Here is a 16,693-nt window from a genome sequence, read left to right on the forward strand (position 1 = left end):
CGCCGCCAATGAGCGGAAATCATGGAATGATTTCTGTCAAATCAAATCATTTTGCTAGAATTAATCAATGGGCAATTTTATGAAATGATTAATCTCTCTGTACGTTTGACGCCCAATTTTTCTTATAATACTCACTTCATGGTCTACTCTAGCTATGAGAGTTTTATAGCATTACACCTTTTCATAAAGTGGGGACAGATTTGCAATTCTTAATGACATTCTGAAAACTGTTGAAAAGTGATACCAATGTCTAGTTAATAATAAGGATAATCCGCTTTTATATAGCGCTTAATACATCGGAACGACGTGTCTAAGCGCTTTACAGATGTATTATTACCCCGGTCATCGGATTCAATCAGCCATTCCCGCACACAACGTGTCCACATCCTCCACTCCCTGGGGAGTATTCTAGTCAGTCGTTAAGTTAAAAAGGAAAGTTAGAACGTGACAAGGAGGAAACAACCCAGGACTGAATAGGAAAATATCTAAAGTGCATGAATAAAACAAAAATACGATATTTTTAATTATGATTCACTCTTAGTTGTAAATTTCAAGTGGATTGGCTATGGGATCACTTTGAAATGGGATTATCAGCTGATTCCAATCTGATTTTTTTTTTTAGAATATGCGTTTCTCGATCTTATTCAGAATTGGCGCTCGGCTAAAGTCATTCCGAGTATGAAATTCATTTAGAAATATTGTGAACGCATGTAATCAAACAATATTGATTTCAGTTTCAAAAAGTAATTTGTACCAAATATTCATCTGAAAGGTAAGAAATTAACATATTTTGAAAGACCCTCGGGATCGAAATACACTGCACCTTAATTTGGCCCCATGGTAAAATATAAAAAGTTTGGAATTGTGAGATATTATTTTCTCTTTATTATTACTTTTCTATTCATGTTTAATTCATCATTGTTTTGCTTGGAAAATCATTTTACAATTTTGATAGAATTATTATTGGAAAAGAAATAGGGAGCACAAATATAGCAGAGGAGAATTGATCCGTGACAAAGTCCTGCACGCAACCTCCACTCCAGAAGATACATGAACACATTTCCACTTGTCATCTCCCGTGTAGGTAATCCATGAGAGGACGTGGAAAATTCCCAACTGAGTTTCCTATAACCCGGACACGTATTCTGATCAACCTCCTTACCAGAAATTGCAGTGAATACACTCGAGTATCTGTTAAGTCGAGAAAAAATTAAACAGAGAAATATTTGGATTTAATCATAGTTGGACTGCCAAATGTGAACTCTTTTCTCATGGGGGAATTGTGCTTCTCAGCCAATGAAAATCAAGGAAAGTAGTTAGATATGACGTGACATGTCGGTCAAAATATTGATAGAACGCCTCCTTGTGTTCTTAATAGAGTGGAATCAATTTTACAACCTGAAGGCATAACGAATTTCATTGGCCATCCATCTCTTCGCCTTATCTTTTTAGTCATTATTTCCCATCATTAGCAGATTAGCTTGCCCGAATTTTGTGCAGCGCCAATGGCATTGAGGGTTCTGACCCTAATTTAGCTGAACCCCCCCCCCCCCCGAGCAGGCATGATAATGTTGGTTAAAGGGATTGTAATTGCTTTCCAAAGAGTCCAAGATGCAATCATCTTGCAATCTAGACTTATTTTCAATGACTTTCTCAATCACCATTTCGATGTTCTTTTTTCAGTAACAGAAGTCGTCAATCATCCAGGTTAACATGGTTAAATTGACGTTTTATAACCAATCAGAACCCTTTTTACCTTTTAAGCAAGTATGACTACTTCAAAGCAAAGCACTCAAGCAGTGTATCCAAAATATTATGTCCTCTATTTTGAATAATTACAAAGGAGTAACATGATTTCTAAATAGCACTTAATATCATTAACTGAAATGTGTTACTTAAATCAGCTTTAACATGTTTCAGATATCACGACTTGAAAGGACCGGTGAGGGCGGTATAAAAAAAAGGTCACCTTATTAACTACTTTGTCATCTCATTGATATTGATATATTTATTTGTTTGATTGTTTATTTATTGTATACATGCAAAGAATCTTTATTCATATGAATTGTGATTGTAAACGTGTTTATTTGAAAGAGGAAGAGAATAAGATATTATTCAAAACAAAAATTACCTACGTACGGTGATTCTGAATCCATTCGACGACCTGTTGGTGTCCCTTTTCTCTGGCGAGATCCAGAGGGGTATTCCCTTCAGTGTTAACCTCCCTTAGTGTACAGAATTGTGACAGCCTTTCTAAAACCTTGATAAAAATCCAAAGCAATGGGACTTTTACCTACTTATACTGAGACTTTGAATGATAAAACTTGAATTCACTATTTTAAAAAGGCAAATGACAAAACAAAACCATGTAAACGTCACAGCCCCCCCCCCCTTCCTATACTCAATCTCTGAAAGAACTGAACACCATTTTCTCCTCCTTCTCCTCCTCCTTCTCATTCTTCTTCTTCTTCCTCCTCCTCCTCCTCCCCCCCCCCCCTCCTCCTCCTTCTTCTTCCCCTCCTCCTCTTCTTCCTCATCCTCCTCCTTCTTCTACTTCTTCTTCCTTTCCCCTCATCTTTTTCTTTGATGTATATTCTTTGACTTGAATTTGTTCATTTTGATGTTCATTCGCCTTGTCCTTACCTTTATATCTCTGCCTTCACTGGCTGCAAGGTGCGCGGGTGTGTTGCCCCAGTTGTCCCGAGCAATGACGTCGGCTCCGTTCTGCAGGAGGAGATCGAGCACTTCGATTGATCCTTTTTCAGCGACGTCGTGAAGAATTGTCCTTCGGACGTCGGGGTCAGGGATGTTGACATTGGCGCCATGGTTGATGAGTGTACGGGCAGTGCTTTCACACATGGTGTTCATTACCTACGGTGATAATTTGACATTGATTCATTTGATTTTGATTGAATTTTTTTCCACTCTAGTTTTACTGAAAACATTGCATTCTTTTTCTTCTTCTTCTTCTCCTCCTTCTTCTTCTTCGTGTTCTCCTTCTTTCCCTACTTTTTCTTCAATTCCATCAGTACGACCAGCAGAACTAAGTTACATTTTTATTCAAAAGACAGAAAGATTCTCATCAGCTACAAACTACTTAACTGACTAGATCGAAAGTTAACTGGGGCAGTCGGATTCCTTGTACCCACCTGACCCTTTCATATATTAGTTATTTTAACTCTTGTTTTGACAATGAGGCATATTTTACTTGGTTTCATGGGCAGCAGTGGGCGACCACTCTCTATAATACCTCCTATGAATGATAACCAAGACGGCCTGGTAAAAATAAAAAAATAAATAAATAAGGGGAAAAAGAAAGGCGAACAAAATAGAACGAATAGCAGAGAAAGGCAGATTAGGGTTTTGTCCATTTTCTCCATTGTTCCGTGACTCCAAAAATTACTCCATGCCCCCATATTAATCGTCTTGCTCCTCCCTGTCCTCCTTTGAATTTTCTCTGTACACCCAGCTCAAGCGAGATGATGAGAAAAATTACTGGCATAACCAACTCGTCTCCTGGGCCCCGTTGCATAAAACTTTTGCCGGAGATTTTTTGGGCAATACTTACAAAAAAACTCCGGCAAATGGGTGTTTGCCGTAGCTCCTGTACCAACGGCAAATTCCTAAAAAGTCCGGCTAAACTATTTCAAGGCAGCTGCTCAGGGTCTGTCCCAAGTATCATATACAGTAGTCACCTGTCTACGGCTTCAAGAATAATTAGAAGGGTGACATATAAGCCTTGTATCGGCTACGCAATAAGGTAATTACAGAAAATTTCATTTATTTTAGTAACAATATAAAATATCACATAGCCCCATATGATACTTACCTGGATGGCCGTACGGCCATAGTTGTTGACCTCATTGACGGCATCCCTTGGATTTTGAGCTTGAGCAAGTATTTCTTCGATTCTACCATGATTTCCATTTGCTGCAGCCTGTGTCATTTCATTAATCGTTGCCTGATCTAGCACATCGACCGGATCCGGAGCAGCCATTGTCGTGCTCGAAGTCCAAGTCGGAGTCACTCATTCAAATCACGGAGGATTCAAGATAGATGACGTTATGATCCCCGTCTGTACGAATACAAGAAACCAAAACCGTTTTATAATATCGAAGTTACTCATTCATCGGTACATTCGAATTAATCTCCGCCTGACCCATTAGTAATGTTGTCCATGTGCCAGCTAAAAATCATGATGTATATGTCTACTCGTTGACCATGCAAGCAGGCGGAAATAAAAATCTTTTTCAAACAAATCCGGTTCTTAGTTTTGTTCCCAGTTTTGCCATCAATTAATGATACAGTGACCTAGACGTACATGCTAGCTTCATGATGGTCAGAAAAATACTAGTTGAAGCATAAGCGTAACAGGATCCAATTCAGAAGAAACATTGGTCAATCCTGGCAAAACATCGGAAGCGAAACTCCGCTCAGGTAATGTAGGTCTATATTGATGCCTACAATGAATGAGATGACATTGTTATTGTTAAAAGGAACAGATTTCAGGAAAAGGTCACGTCAGTTCCTTTTTCTATCAAACGAATAAAATTGAAACAAAGCATAAAATAATTGTTTATACCTCAATTTATAAGTTGTTTATATTACTACTGTCCTTTCATCCGCCAAAACACATGATTGATTGATTGATTGATTGATTGATTGATTGATTGATTGATTGATTGATTGAATGAATGAATGATTGATTGAATGAATGAATGAATGAATGAATGATTGATTGATTGATTGATTGGCTGATTGGCTGGTTGATCGATCGATTGATTGGTTGATACAAAATTAGTACAAGTGCCTAAAAGAAAACGTTTTATGCACTTTAGATCTCTCAATACGATTCATACAAATAGAGGCTGTCCTGTATGCTATGTTATTTATATCATGGTCATATTATGCAGGTCCTAACTTGCCTCTTCGAAAGTTGATCTTTGGAAATTTTTAAAGATTGGAATTGTATTCAGTATTAATGTATGCTGGTGAGCCAATCATCTAAAATTGGTGCTAATAAAGTCCATGTTCTAACTTGTTTTGGCTTTTTTTCTTATCAAATAGTAGATATTTAAGAGAAACATTTCCCACTATAATAGCGTCGGGTAGTAAACAGTTTTGATCTTTCTTTTTGATAATTTAATTTGAATTATTGACTTCCATTTCTTAGAACACCTTGGTCACATTTGTTCTACGGCGGCCGTACGGCGAGTCGAGAACAGCCGTTTTCACATTTTTTTTTGTCCAACTACATATAGGTGGTTTGAATTACAATTAATAAAACGGCTGTTTTCGACTCACAGTGCGGCAGCCGTAGAGCAAATGTGACCAAGGTATAATTGATAAGGGAAGTTGTTTAAGCGTCCCTGGATCTTCTGGCATTGTGGACTTCGGCATATCAGCCACTTATCGATATCAATTTTATATAATCTCATGTTAGCATGTGCTCTTTATATGGGTTAAATTTTATATATATGATATCCCCCATCATATATTAGAAATACTTTATCAGATATTACATGCACATTGACTTCAATGGAAATTACAGTGCACTCTTTTTTGGGGGGATTTTGTTTTTCATTTTTCTTGGTCATAAAGAAGCTTTTTCACCACTGACCATAAAGTATGATGATGATTTGACGTGTTTTAATAAAAAAATTAACAACAAAATAAAAAACAATGCACATCTTGCTCTTCTTTGTATTTGTAGTGATATAAGTTTTATTATCACCCATATCAGACCCATCGTCTTATATATTTTTACAAAACATGAAAGTTATCATAACTTTCTTTTCTATATAACAAGCAGGCCTTTGTCATGAAAACAAAATGATGTACATGTAGATTCCAGAACTTAGATGATGAGGTTCAATATTGTAAGTTTCAAGTAATAACAAACAATGAATAACACAAGGGACTGATAATTTGTGATGTGTTCAGATTGACGAAGTGCAATTTGACATTATTTTTTTTATTTTGTGACACATTCAGGAATTTGTGAGCTGCCCCGCCATGCCTGATGCTGACGCCACGGACTTCCTACGTGGAATAAGTGACCACTGCACTCCTCCCACGCAGAGTTGCGATGAGTTGCGGATTAGTGCAGGAGTGTTGGCTGTATTCTGAAGTGAGTACATGGACTATCACTATAAGTATATGGCATGAAAAAGTTTTATGCCGAAAAATACTATTTCCGATTTCTGTTCCTTTTCCCATTTATAGAGATATTCTTACAAGTGCTTGTTCATATATAGTATTTCGTTAAATTTGCGCATACATTGAATATTGAATGCGATGCATTTTTTAGTGTTTTTTGGGGGGTTTATTATTCTTATCCTTTTCTCCCTTTAATTTCCTCTTATTTTCTACTTCTTTTTCTCTTTGTTGTTGTTCTTCTTCCCACTCTCCTCCTCCTTTTCATTATTTTCTTTTGTTTCTTCTTCTTCCTCCTCCTCTTCCTCTTCTTCTTCTAATTCGTCTTCTTCTACTATGTACTTCTACTTCTCCTTCTCTTCATTCTGTTTCTTTTTTCTGTAAAATCTATATAAAGTTCATTCAATTGTAATATATCAATTAATAAGAGTAGCAGTAGCTTTAATCATCATTCTTATAGAAGTCCATCTTCCATTTGGGGGAATTTTGGTGTCAGAAAAAAACAATTCTGCAGGGAATCGAATGTGCCCCCCCCCCCTCCGATCAGCTACGGCTATTATATATTCCCATCTATCATATATACAGATCAATTACTTAATTTCAAATAAGAACTATAAGAGCACTTGCACTCACCAAAGTTATCCGATCCGTTTGGATGATTAGTGGTTCTCGTTGTTAATATCCAAGTTAAGTTAATATCAAATCAGTTTAATCGTTCTTGTCTGGCGATCCGGCTTGTTCTACTGGCAATCATGTCTATCCGGTTTGGCTTGTAGATGATGCATGATGAGCGGATCCAACTTTGAAACGGAAGAGAAGTCTTCTCAGAATACCAGATCGTCCAAGTAAAACCTACATTCCTAAAAAAAAGGATTTAAAAAGGAACAACAATGATGTCAAGAATATCACCAAAACAAAAGCGGCTGAAAGGTGAAATCGATTACTAGATGTTGAAAATTTGAATGATATACCATGTTTACTTGCTTGTTTTCTTCTGCATTCATAAATGATACAAGAAACTGCACTCTTAAAACAAATCAGTCAGATTGACTAGCCCAGTAGTCAGCTGGGAGCAACTGATATGGCAATCGCTGATATTCACATTTCTGACATATATTCTAGTCAGAAATAACTCTTTTCTGGTAAAATATGACTAGAAAATAGTAAAATATGACTAGAATAACAGTTGCTCCCAGCTGACCCTATTAACCAGTCATTTTTGACTGATTTGTTTTTAGAGTGTGTAAAAAGTGAAGTAAGTATAATACAAAAGTAATAGTATCCATTAAAGGGATAGTCGGGGCTGAACATGTTTATATCTAAATACATAGAGTAGAATTCACAGAGCAAAGTGCTGAAAATTTCATCCAAATCCGATCACAAATAAGGAAATTATTGAATTTTCAATTTCAGCAATATTTTGGGAAAACCGCTCAAAGGCGTGCTGATGACGTCACAGTCATTCCCACTTCCCATTTTCTTGAGTTATTACATGAAATCAAAATATAGCTTTTTTACACATGGGTGAATGATAAGTCTCACTTTTAATGAAATAAGTTAATGCAATAAATATATAATACACTAATCAGTTGTCAATCCATTTTTTTATTTCTTGTTATAAAAAATGATTAAACCTAATTTCACATAATACAATACAAAAGAACAAGTTCATGGGGATATGAGTCAATAAAACAGGGGGTCGCGGAACAGTCTTCAAAGTGGGGGCTGACCCGGGCTGACCATGCAAAAAAAATCACAATCATATGGTCATTTTTACTTTTTTGTACACGGTTTTTGAAAAAAGTGGGGGGCTGGGTAGGCTTTAGCCCCCAACGCCCCCACCCACTTTTCCCCCACCCCCGCTTCCGCGGCCCCTGTAAAAGATCTTGGAAAATGTCCAGTTTTGCTTGGAATTACTCTTATGTTACATTGTAGCCTGACACTGGCGTACAGATGGTGCACTGTAAAAACTGCGGTGTTAAAACTGACAACAATTGGTGTTCATAGAGGACCACACCTGAGGTGTTAAAATTACACCCTAGTAGTCCAGGATAGAAGAGGCATAACCTTGTTTTTTTATATATACAATATTTTTTTATGGTTTCTTCTCAATTCGAGGGTGCTGATTACGAATCTGAATGATGCCACTCGTGTAACCTTGAGCATTTTCCTCAAATTTGCAAAATCCAACATGGCCGCCAAAATATGCAAATACCCATGAATATCCTAAAATTGTCCACACATTGGCTATGAAATGCATGAAATTGTGTGGCAGGAGCGAAATACTCTCTGAATTGATAATTTTTGACAAAATATTTATTTTCCTGATATTCAAAATGGCCGCCATAGGCCCTTGTATATTCTATTATGTACAATATGAATAGGGAAAACTAGTTTTCACAAATATGAGCACTTAACTGCAAAAAATCGCGATGTATGAATGAAGTAATATATGCAAATCATCATTGCTAACGAGATATATCATTTATTATGTCATATATGGGAACATTTATGTATTTTGATATCTAAAATAGCCGCCACTGGCCCGAACAGTATTGCGTACAATGGCAATGGGGGCCAAAAAATTCACAAGAGTGATCACTAAAATGCATATTATTAAGATTAAACGAATTGAACACTGACTACAAACATAATTGTTAACGAAATATATTATTAATATGCCATGTATGTGATGAAAGTTTCATTTTGATATTCAAAATGGCTGCCAAAGGCCCTAAAAGTATTATGCACAATGAGAGAGAGGAGCAAAGAAATCACAAGAGAGAGCACTATAATGCATATAAATGTGATAAATTAATGGGATACTGTCTAAAAACATATTTTCTAAGGAAATATATCATTCAGGTTTCAAGTTTGTGTTAAATGCTGTATTTTGACTTTCAAAATGGCTGCCATAGACATTAACAGTATTATGTACAACGCAAAGTGGGAAACCAATATTCACAGGATTGAGCACCATAAATACACGTAATAGTGATCTATGAGTAGAATATTGTCTGAAAGCATAATTTCTATTAACTATTCTGCCAGTTAGGCGATAAATACTGTTATTGGAAAGTCAAAATGGCCGCCACAGGCCCTTATGGTATTATGCACAATGTGAATAGGAACAAATTATTTCAACAGAATTTGGCTTTGCTTAGCCAAATGGTGATGTATGAGTGAAATATTGTCTGAAAACATGATTTATAACAAATTTATATCATATCTTGTGTAATTTAGGTGATAAATACTGTATTTCAACATTCAAAATGGCTGCCATATGCCCTTTTCGTGAACATTATTCACTCCACTCAAATTGTATATTATACGATAAGGGCCTGTGGTGGCCATTTTCAATTTTAAAATGCAGCATTTATCACCTTAATTACACAACATTATGATATATCTCGTTAGAAACCATGGTTTCAGACAATGTTTAACCCTTACATCACAATTACATGTATATGCAATATTTAGAGTCAAGTAAAACCAAATTCTCAGGCTGTCAAAATTATATGTCCCATGTTACAATGTACACAAAACTTTAAGGACCTATGGCAGCCATTTTGGATTTCAAAGTACAGCATTTATTACCTCCACGACCAATACGTGATGTATTTAGTTAGAAATCATGTTTACGACAATATTTTTACACGTATATCACAGTTACATGCATTTTATGATTCTCACTCTTGTGAAAATTTGTTTCTCCATTCGCATTGTGCATGAATTTATCAAATAACAAAACAAGCATAACTAAAATAAGGGATAATGATAAAATTGTTGAAGACTCTGAAATTATTGCCAATATTTTTAACAACTATTTTTCCTCTATAGGGGTAAACTTAGCTCATGAAGTCCCTCCTGCGAACAAGCATTTTTCTGATTATCTGGGCATACCTAATACAAATTCTATATTCTTTACACCTGTTGTTGAACAAGAAATTATCGATATTGTGTCTAGTTTGGATAACAAAAAAAGTCCTGGCTATGATGATATCAACAACTTTATTTTGAAGGGTGTAATTTCCTCTATTGTTAATCCTTTGATATATATTTTTAACCTTTCATTGCAAAATGGTCAAGTCCCCGACAACATGAAAATAGGTAAAATAATACCTCTTTTCAAAAAAGATGATAAGCTTAATGTCAATAATTACAGACCTATTTCCTTACTATCCTCCATGTCAAAAATTTTAGAAAAGGTCGTTTACAATAGAACTATTAACTTTTTGAAAACACACAATATTTTCTCCGATTACCAGTTTGGTTTTAGAAAAAAACATAATACTGAACATGCCTTATTAAATTTCATTGACAAAGTGGCACATGCTCTTGACAACTCTTCACACATGGTTGGTATCTTCCTGGACTTCTCCAAGGCCTTCGACACAATCAATCACAATATATTATTACATAAACTCGCTCACCATGGGGTGCGTGGGAAGGCCTTGGAGTGGTTCAGGAGTTACTTATCCAACAGACGTCAGTACGTAACATTAAATGGCTATACATCCAATATGCAAAATATAAATTGCGGAGTCCCACAGGGCAGTCTGTTAGGTCCTTTATTATTTATCATTTATATTAATGATTTTTGTAATTCATCCGATATTCTTTCGTTCATATTTTTTGCCGACGATTCAAATCTTTTTTATTCTCATAAAAATCAAAAAAATTTACTAGATATATTAAATTCTGAGCTAGAAAATGTTACTCAGTGGATAAGAGCTAACAAACTATCCCTTAATCTAAAAAAAACCAAATACATGTTATTTAGTAATACTATAGACACACTGCCGGCAAACATTATGTTTGATGATACCCCTTTAGAAGTTGTTTCGTTCATAAAGTTCTTAGGCATAACTGTCGATAATAAACTTTCGTGGAAATATCACATTGAAAATATTTGCAAAGCGATTTCACGCAACATCGGCATAATAAATAAACTGAAATTTCATTTTCCTCCACAAACCTTATTAATGCTTTATTCTTCTTTAATCTTACCGTATTTGAACTACGGCATTCTTGTTTGGGGCAATACCCACCAAGTTTTATTAAACAAACTTCTTTTATTACAAAAGAAGTCTCTCCGTATAATTAACCATTCTTCATTTCTTTCACATACAGATCCATTGTTTGCCGAAAACAAGCTGCTAAAAATAAATGATCTATATCTGTTTCACTTAGGCCAATTTATGTATAAATATAATAACAATTCACTTCCTCACGTATTTGATTCAATGTTCCCTCAAAATCGTTCAATTCATCATTACCCTACAAGACAGTCTAATGAGTTTCATTTACCTCTTTTAAGAACATTATTAGCTAAAAAAACATTTATATACGATGGCCCGAGATTCTGGAACTCCCTTAGTGAAGATATAATTAGAAGCCCATCCCTTTGTTCTTTTAAAATGAAACTTAAAAATAATTTTCTGAAATCATACAGGTCATCATTTACTTAGTTTTAAATAATTTTATCATTAAATTCACCATTTCATGCCTTCTTAACTTATTTTTTTGGTATAATTATCCGCGCGTTGAAGTCCTGCTGTATTATCTCTGTTATCTTTCTTTATCTCTTTTCATTTTTACTTTCATATCCTTTGTGTGTGCTTCAATAATATTGTTTGATTGTTTCTTGTTCTTTGTTCTGCTGTTCTCTGTTTTGTAAACTTGTCTGTCTTCGTAGGCAATTCTAAAATAATTATTTAGAGGGGTCCACACAATACAAGCACTGCTTTTTAGTGGATCCCTCCATTTTCACAGAATTTTTATTTTAAAATGGTTATGATATTTGCTTATATATATTCTGTTTTGCTTTACTTCGTTTTATAGATAAATATCAAATACTGTACATGCCTGAAATTATTTTATCTGTATAAGTTCATTGTAACTATTTTGATCACATTACTTTGTTCTTCTGTTGAAAATGAAAAATAAATTGAAAAATGATAAATATAGGGCCTATGGCGGCCATTTTGAATATGTTGAATGTCAAAATACAGCATTTATCATTTAAATGGCATATGAACAATGATGTTTTTAGTCAGTATTCCACTCGTTTATCTTAATAATATGCATTTTAGTGCTCACTCTTGTCATTTTTTGGTCCCGGCCATTGCCATTGTACATAATACTCCTCAGTTGGGCCAGTGGCGGCTATTTTAGATATCAAAATAGAGTAATGTCCCCATATGTGACATAAAAAATGATATATCTCGTTATTAATGATGATTTGAATCTATTACTTTGTTCATACACCGCGATTTTGTGCGGTTTAGTGCTATAATTTTTGGGAAAATTAGTTTTCCCTATTTTTATTGTACATATGAGAGTATATGGCCTATGGCGGCCATTTTAAATATCAGGAAAATAAATATTTTGTCAAAAATTATATTTTCAGAGAGTATTTCATTCCTGCCACACGATTTCATGCATTTTATAGCCAATGGGCGGAAAATGTTACGTGCAATTGTGGTGCTCACTCCTGTGAATAATAGTTTTCCACTTTGCATTGTACACAATACTGTTAATGTCTATGGCGGCCTTTTTGAAAGTCAAAATACAGAATTTAACACAAACTTGAAACCTGAATGATATATTTCGTTAATAATTATCTTTTTAGTCAGTATTCCACTCGTTTAATGTTAATAATATGCATTTTAGTGATCACTCTTGTGATTTTTTTGGCCTCCATTGCCTTGTACGCAATTTGGGCCAGTGGCGGCTACTATACATATCAAAATACATGAATGTTCCCATATATGACATAATAAATGATATATCTCGTTAGCAATGATGATTTGCATAAATTACTTCATTCATACATCGCGATTTTTTGCAGTTAAGTGCTCATTTTTGTGAAAACTAGTTTTCCCTATTCATATTGTACATACTAGAGTATACAAGGGCCTATGGCGGCCATTTTGAATATCAGGAAAATAAATATTTTGTCAAATATTATTTTTTCAGGGAGTATTTCACTCCTGGCACACAATTTCATGCATTTCATAGTTAATGTGTGGACAATTTTAGGATTTTCATGGGTAATTTGCATATTTTGGCGGCCATATTGGATTTTGCCAATTTGCCGAAAATGCTCAAGGTTACACGAGTGGCATCATCCAGATTCGTAATCAGCACCCTCGAATTGACAAGAAACCATCAAAAAATATTGTATATATAAAAAAACAAGGTTTGGTCAAGTTTCTATGGGGCCTATCCTGGACTATAGAGATTAAACATAACATCAAATAGTGTAAATGTAACAACAAAAGATGTTGTAATAACACCTATAGGTGTAAAACTAACACCACCTATTTAACACCGGTGTAAAATAACTGGTGTGGTCCTGTATGTACACCGGTTAACACCACAGTTTTTGCTGTGTGAGGTCTTGGAAGCCATTCCTTACCCCCCCAAAAAAAAAAAATAATAATCATAATAATAATAATAAAATGTTCCACGACAAAGAAAAATAGGATAAAATGAGAAAAGGGGAAAGGGTAAAGGGTAAAAAGATATAAATAGTAAAAATCTTTCACAAAAGTAGATTTTTGTATTGAAAAGATCGAAATAATAATTGTGTGCTTGCTCAATCGCAGCTTTTTAGAAACATTGTGCCTGCGTCTTTTCTCTTTGGGCCTACGTTTGACTACTATTATATTAGAGAAACCCTGGAAATGGAAAAGGATAGTTGCAGAATAACATTTTTTTATTTTATTTTAAACTCGTGAAGTTCGTTTTAAAATTGTACAATGAGAGAATGGTTGGAATCGTTTTACTTCAGTATTTAGATTTAGAATTTCAAAAGAAACAATATTATGTACGATTACATTATAAACATATATTTTGCTATATAGTTGGAAAATGTTTAATGAATGACAATACTCCAAATGGGCGTTTTATGCCGATGAAGGACAGAAAATTACGTTAAATGTAAAGGGAAATTAAGATCCCATTTTCCGAACATAAAATTAATGGTGTCAGGATCAGTGTCAAATCCCCTAAGATTCTACAATACAAACGATAAGAATAAATTTCGCCTAATCCTATTTAAAATACATGCAATCTTTGTGAAACCGAGCCTGGCTTATCTCACCTTTCTTGCTTGACCTATTTCCTCTCTTTGGTTCGATGGTTATTTCCTTGATTTTGTTTGTTATCTAGTCTCCAAAACTGTATTTCGGAGTTCTGACTGTTTGGCATGATATAAAGGGGAATACCAAATCAGCGCAAGATGTTGTGAAAGTTCTGGGGGAATTCTATTATGAAAAATGGGAAATCATATTGTGTTTTTACTGTTCAGACATTCTCGGCCTCTTAATCTCTCTCTCTCTCTCTCTCTCAAAAGGGCTTCGCATACAAAACTTTGATTTTCCGAAGTCAATCGTGGCCTGTGTTATGATCTTCCCTAATTCTCATCCTATTGTGTGTACCGCTGTTTCATAGTTAATATTCACCAAGTAATGTTCTCATGAATGTTTATGTATATTTAACGTTATAGGAACCCTTATACGGTATTTTAAGTACTGATGCGGCTAACCGGTTGTAAACGACTAAGAAATAAAGGAGAAAATTAATAAATATGCTAATGAGTGAAAGAAAATAATGGGCATATACGACTAGAAACTATACAGCAGGCATACCATAAAACACTCATTCTCAACACTGATCATTTTTGACAAAATAATTCTCTCCTTTGCAGTGCTCAATACTGTATATTCTATAATTATCTTTTATACTTTTTCCGATCTAATTTGTTGATTAGAAACATAAAACACTTATCCCAAACAAATCTGTGTTTAATTAGTGTGCCCAAACCCCGTGACCTCCGCATTCGAAATTGAAAGCATTTGATTGTGTTTTCGTCAGTCTCGTGTTTACCCGCCTTTTCATTCCATCGAGAATGGAATGTGTATTTCTCTATTGTTTTTACAACTGATTTTGAATCCATGCAATCATACACATAGTTCCTGGAGAAAAAAAGTAAAATGTATAGCACTGCGTATAACTTTATACACATTAAAATCTTGTTACGGTGAACAGAAAAATGACTTGGTCTATAAATCTCAAATTTCAACTCAGTGACATAAATACTCTCTGACAAAGTGAGAGACAAGATGTCACACTTTTACTAGGTTACTGAGAAAAAAAGGCGGAAGTTAGGTGAAAATCAGGGTTCTTTTTTTTTTAACAGTCTCGGTGTATGTAATTAAACATGAACACTGGTATAGAATGCTTTTAACATGCACCATTGCTGTATTTCCCAACCAATCGCTTGGCTGCAGAATTCTACACTGTTAGAAAAAATAAAAGAAGTTCCTGCAGCAGAGTCTCGAGAACACCTGTAATCTTACCGAATTGCGTAATAATCATTCTGTAAATTCATAAAACAAGAATTTTTCTGCAATTTAACAGAACAGGTCTGTTTAAAAAGGGGAAAAGGGTGTTTTATTCAAGGAAATTTGTAAGATTCCATACATCAAATACCAATTTCCTGTAAGATTACGCAATTCGGTAAGATTACAGGTGTTCTTTTATTTTTATTTTTATTTATTCATTTTCCAACACATGGGCTGGATAACCCTCTTCAGCCTAGCGGCTGTTTTTCTGAGGGGTCTCGAGACTCTGCTGCAGGAACTTCTTTTATTTTTTCTAACAGTGTAACTTTATCACTATTCAGCGAAGTTAATAACAATAATAATGGTGGCTACTTGTATAGCGCACAGGTCCACCTTTCGGTGCTCATGGCGCTTCAAGAAAAATAAACACAACACACAACAACAATAGAAAACGAAAAAGAATAGAATTTGAATTCTCCTGAATAAACACACTATCAACAGTAATCTGTAAGTTGAGGATTAAGCACTAGATCTAGAGCTAGATGGTCTCTTTAAGTTACAATTTTTATTGTGTTTAACATTAATCTGTAAGATAAATTACCGGCTATAATTGTGGAAATGCATGATTGGCCACTTATAATCTATTATATAATTTCAATTGTGTTGGACCTAAGAAAAATTCAGTTGCTATGGTGAAACGTCCTATATACGGCTTTGGAATTAAAGATAACATTATTTCATTTGTTTTTTATAACTTCTGCATAATAATCACAATTCCACTTACCTCTGAGCATAAAATTTATTTTGTAGAAAAGCTCGGGAACTATTTTTCAAAATGTTAAAAACTGTTTGTAGTAGATCCAATAATAATGTATACACTATAGTATATTTCCAAAGTTTTCCCGCCAGCACTCACAGTAGAGATAACTTTTGCAGACGTTCATCAACATAGAAATAAGTTTAAATGCCTCAAACACAGTACATCCAGGGTATTATTTAAATGTCCGTCGAACTTCCCCAGTCAGTTGTTTTGATCAAATTTAGGGTGCATGTCGAAACTTGCAGACAATTTTTTTTTCTTGTTTATAGATCTGTGGCATGACGCATATTAATGTGGGCGGACCTATATCATCATATTGCTTAATATGGTTAACATTATAGGTCTATTTAAATGTAATGCAATG

General features: G+C 34.7%; 1 protein-coding gene across 4 annotated transcripts; it reads right to left on the reverse strand.

Annotated features, from left to right (window-relative positions):
* Positions 1-335: 335 nt before the first annotated feature.
* LOC121423575 (cyclin-dependent kinase 4 inhibitor C-like) lies at positions 336-16,603 on the reverse strand. Of its 4 annotated transcripts, none has more exons than XM_041618936.1 (6): positions 16,294-16,602; positions 6,790-7,016; positions 3,830-4,075; positions 2,644-2,871; positions 2,140-2,260; positions 336-1,191 (listed from the first exon to the last, which is right to left on the reverse strand). In XM_041618936.1, exons 3-6 carry the CDS (start codon positions 3,995-3,997, stop codon positions 1,070-1,072), a joined length of 639 nt encoding a protein of 212 aa, XP_041474870.1. In that variant the 5' UTR covers positions 3,998-4,075; positions 6,790-7,016; positions 16,294-16,602; the 3' UTR covers positions 336-1,069. The 4 variants fall into 4 exon arrangements, with proteins under 4 accessions (XP_041474870.1, XP_041474871.1, XP_041474872.1 ...); XM_041618937.1 differs by lacking the exon at positions 16,294-16,602 and adding an exon at positions 14,267-14,477; XM_041618939.1 differs by having other exon boundaries at positions 1,104-1,191; positions 2,132-2,260; positions 16,294-16,598.
* Between the last annotated feature and the right edge of the window lie 90 nt (positions 16,604-16,693).

This window comes from Lytechinus variegatus, chromosome 11 (assembly GCF_018143015.1).
Source record: "Lytechinus variegatus isolate NC3 chromosome 11, Lvar_3.0, whole genome shotgun sequence".
Taxonomy (NCBI): Eukaryota; Metazoa; Echinodermata; class Echinoidea; order Temnopleuroida; family Toxopneustidae; genus Lytechinus; species Lytechinus variegatus.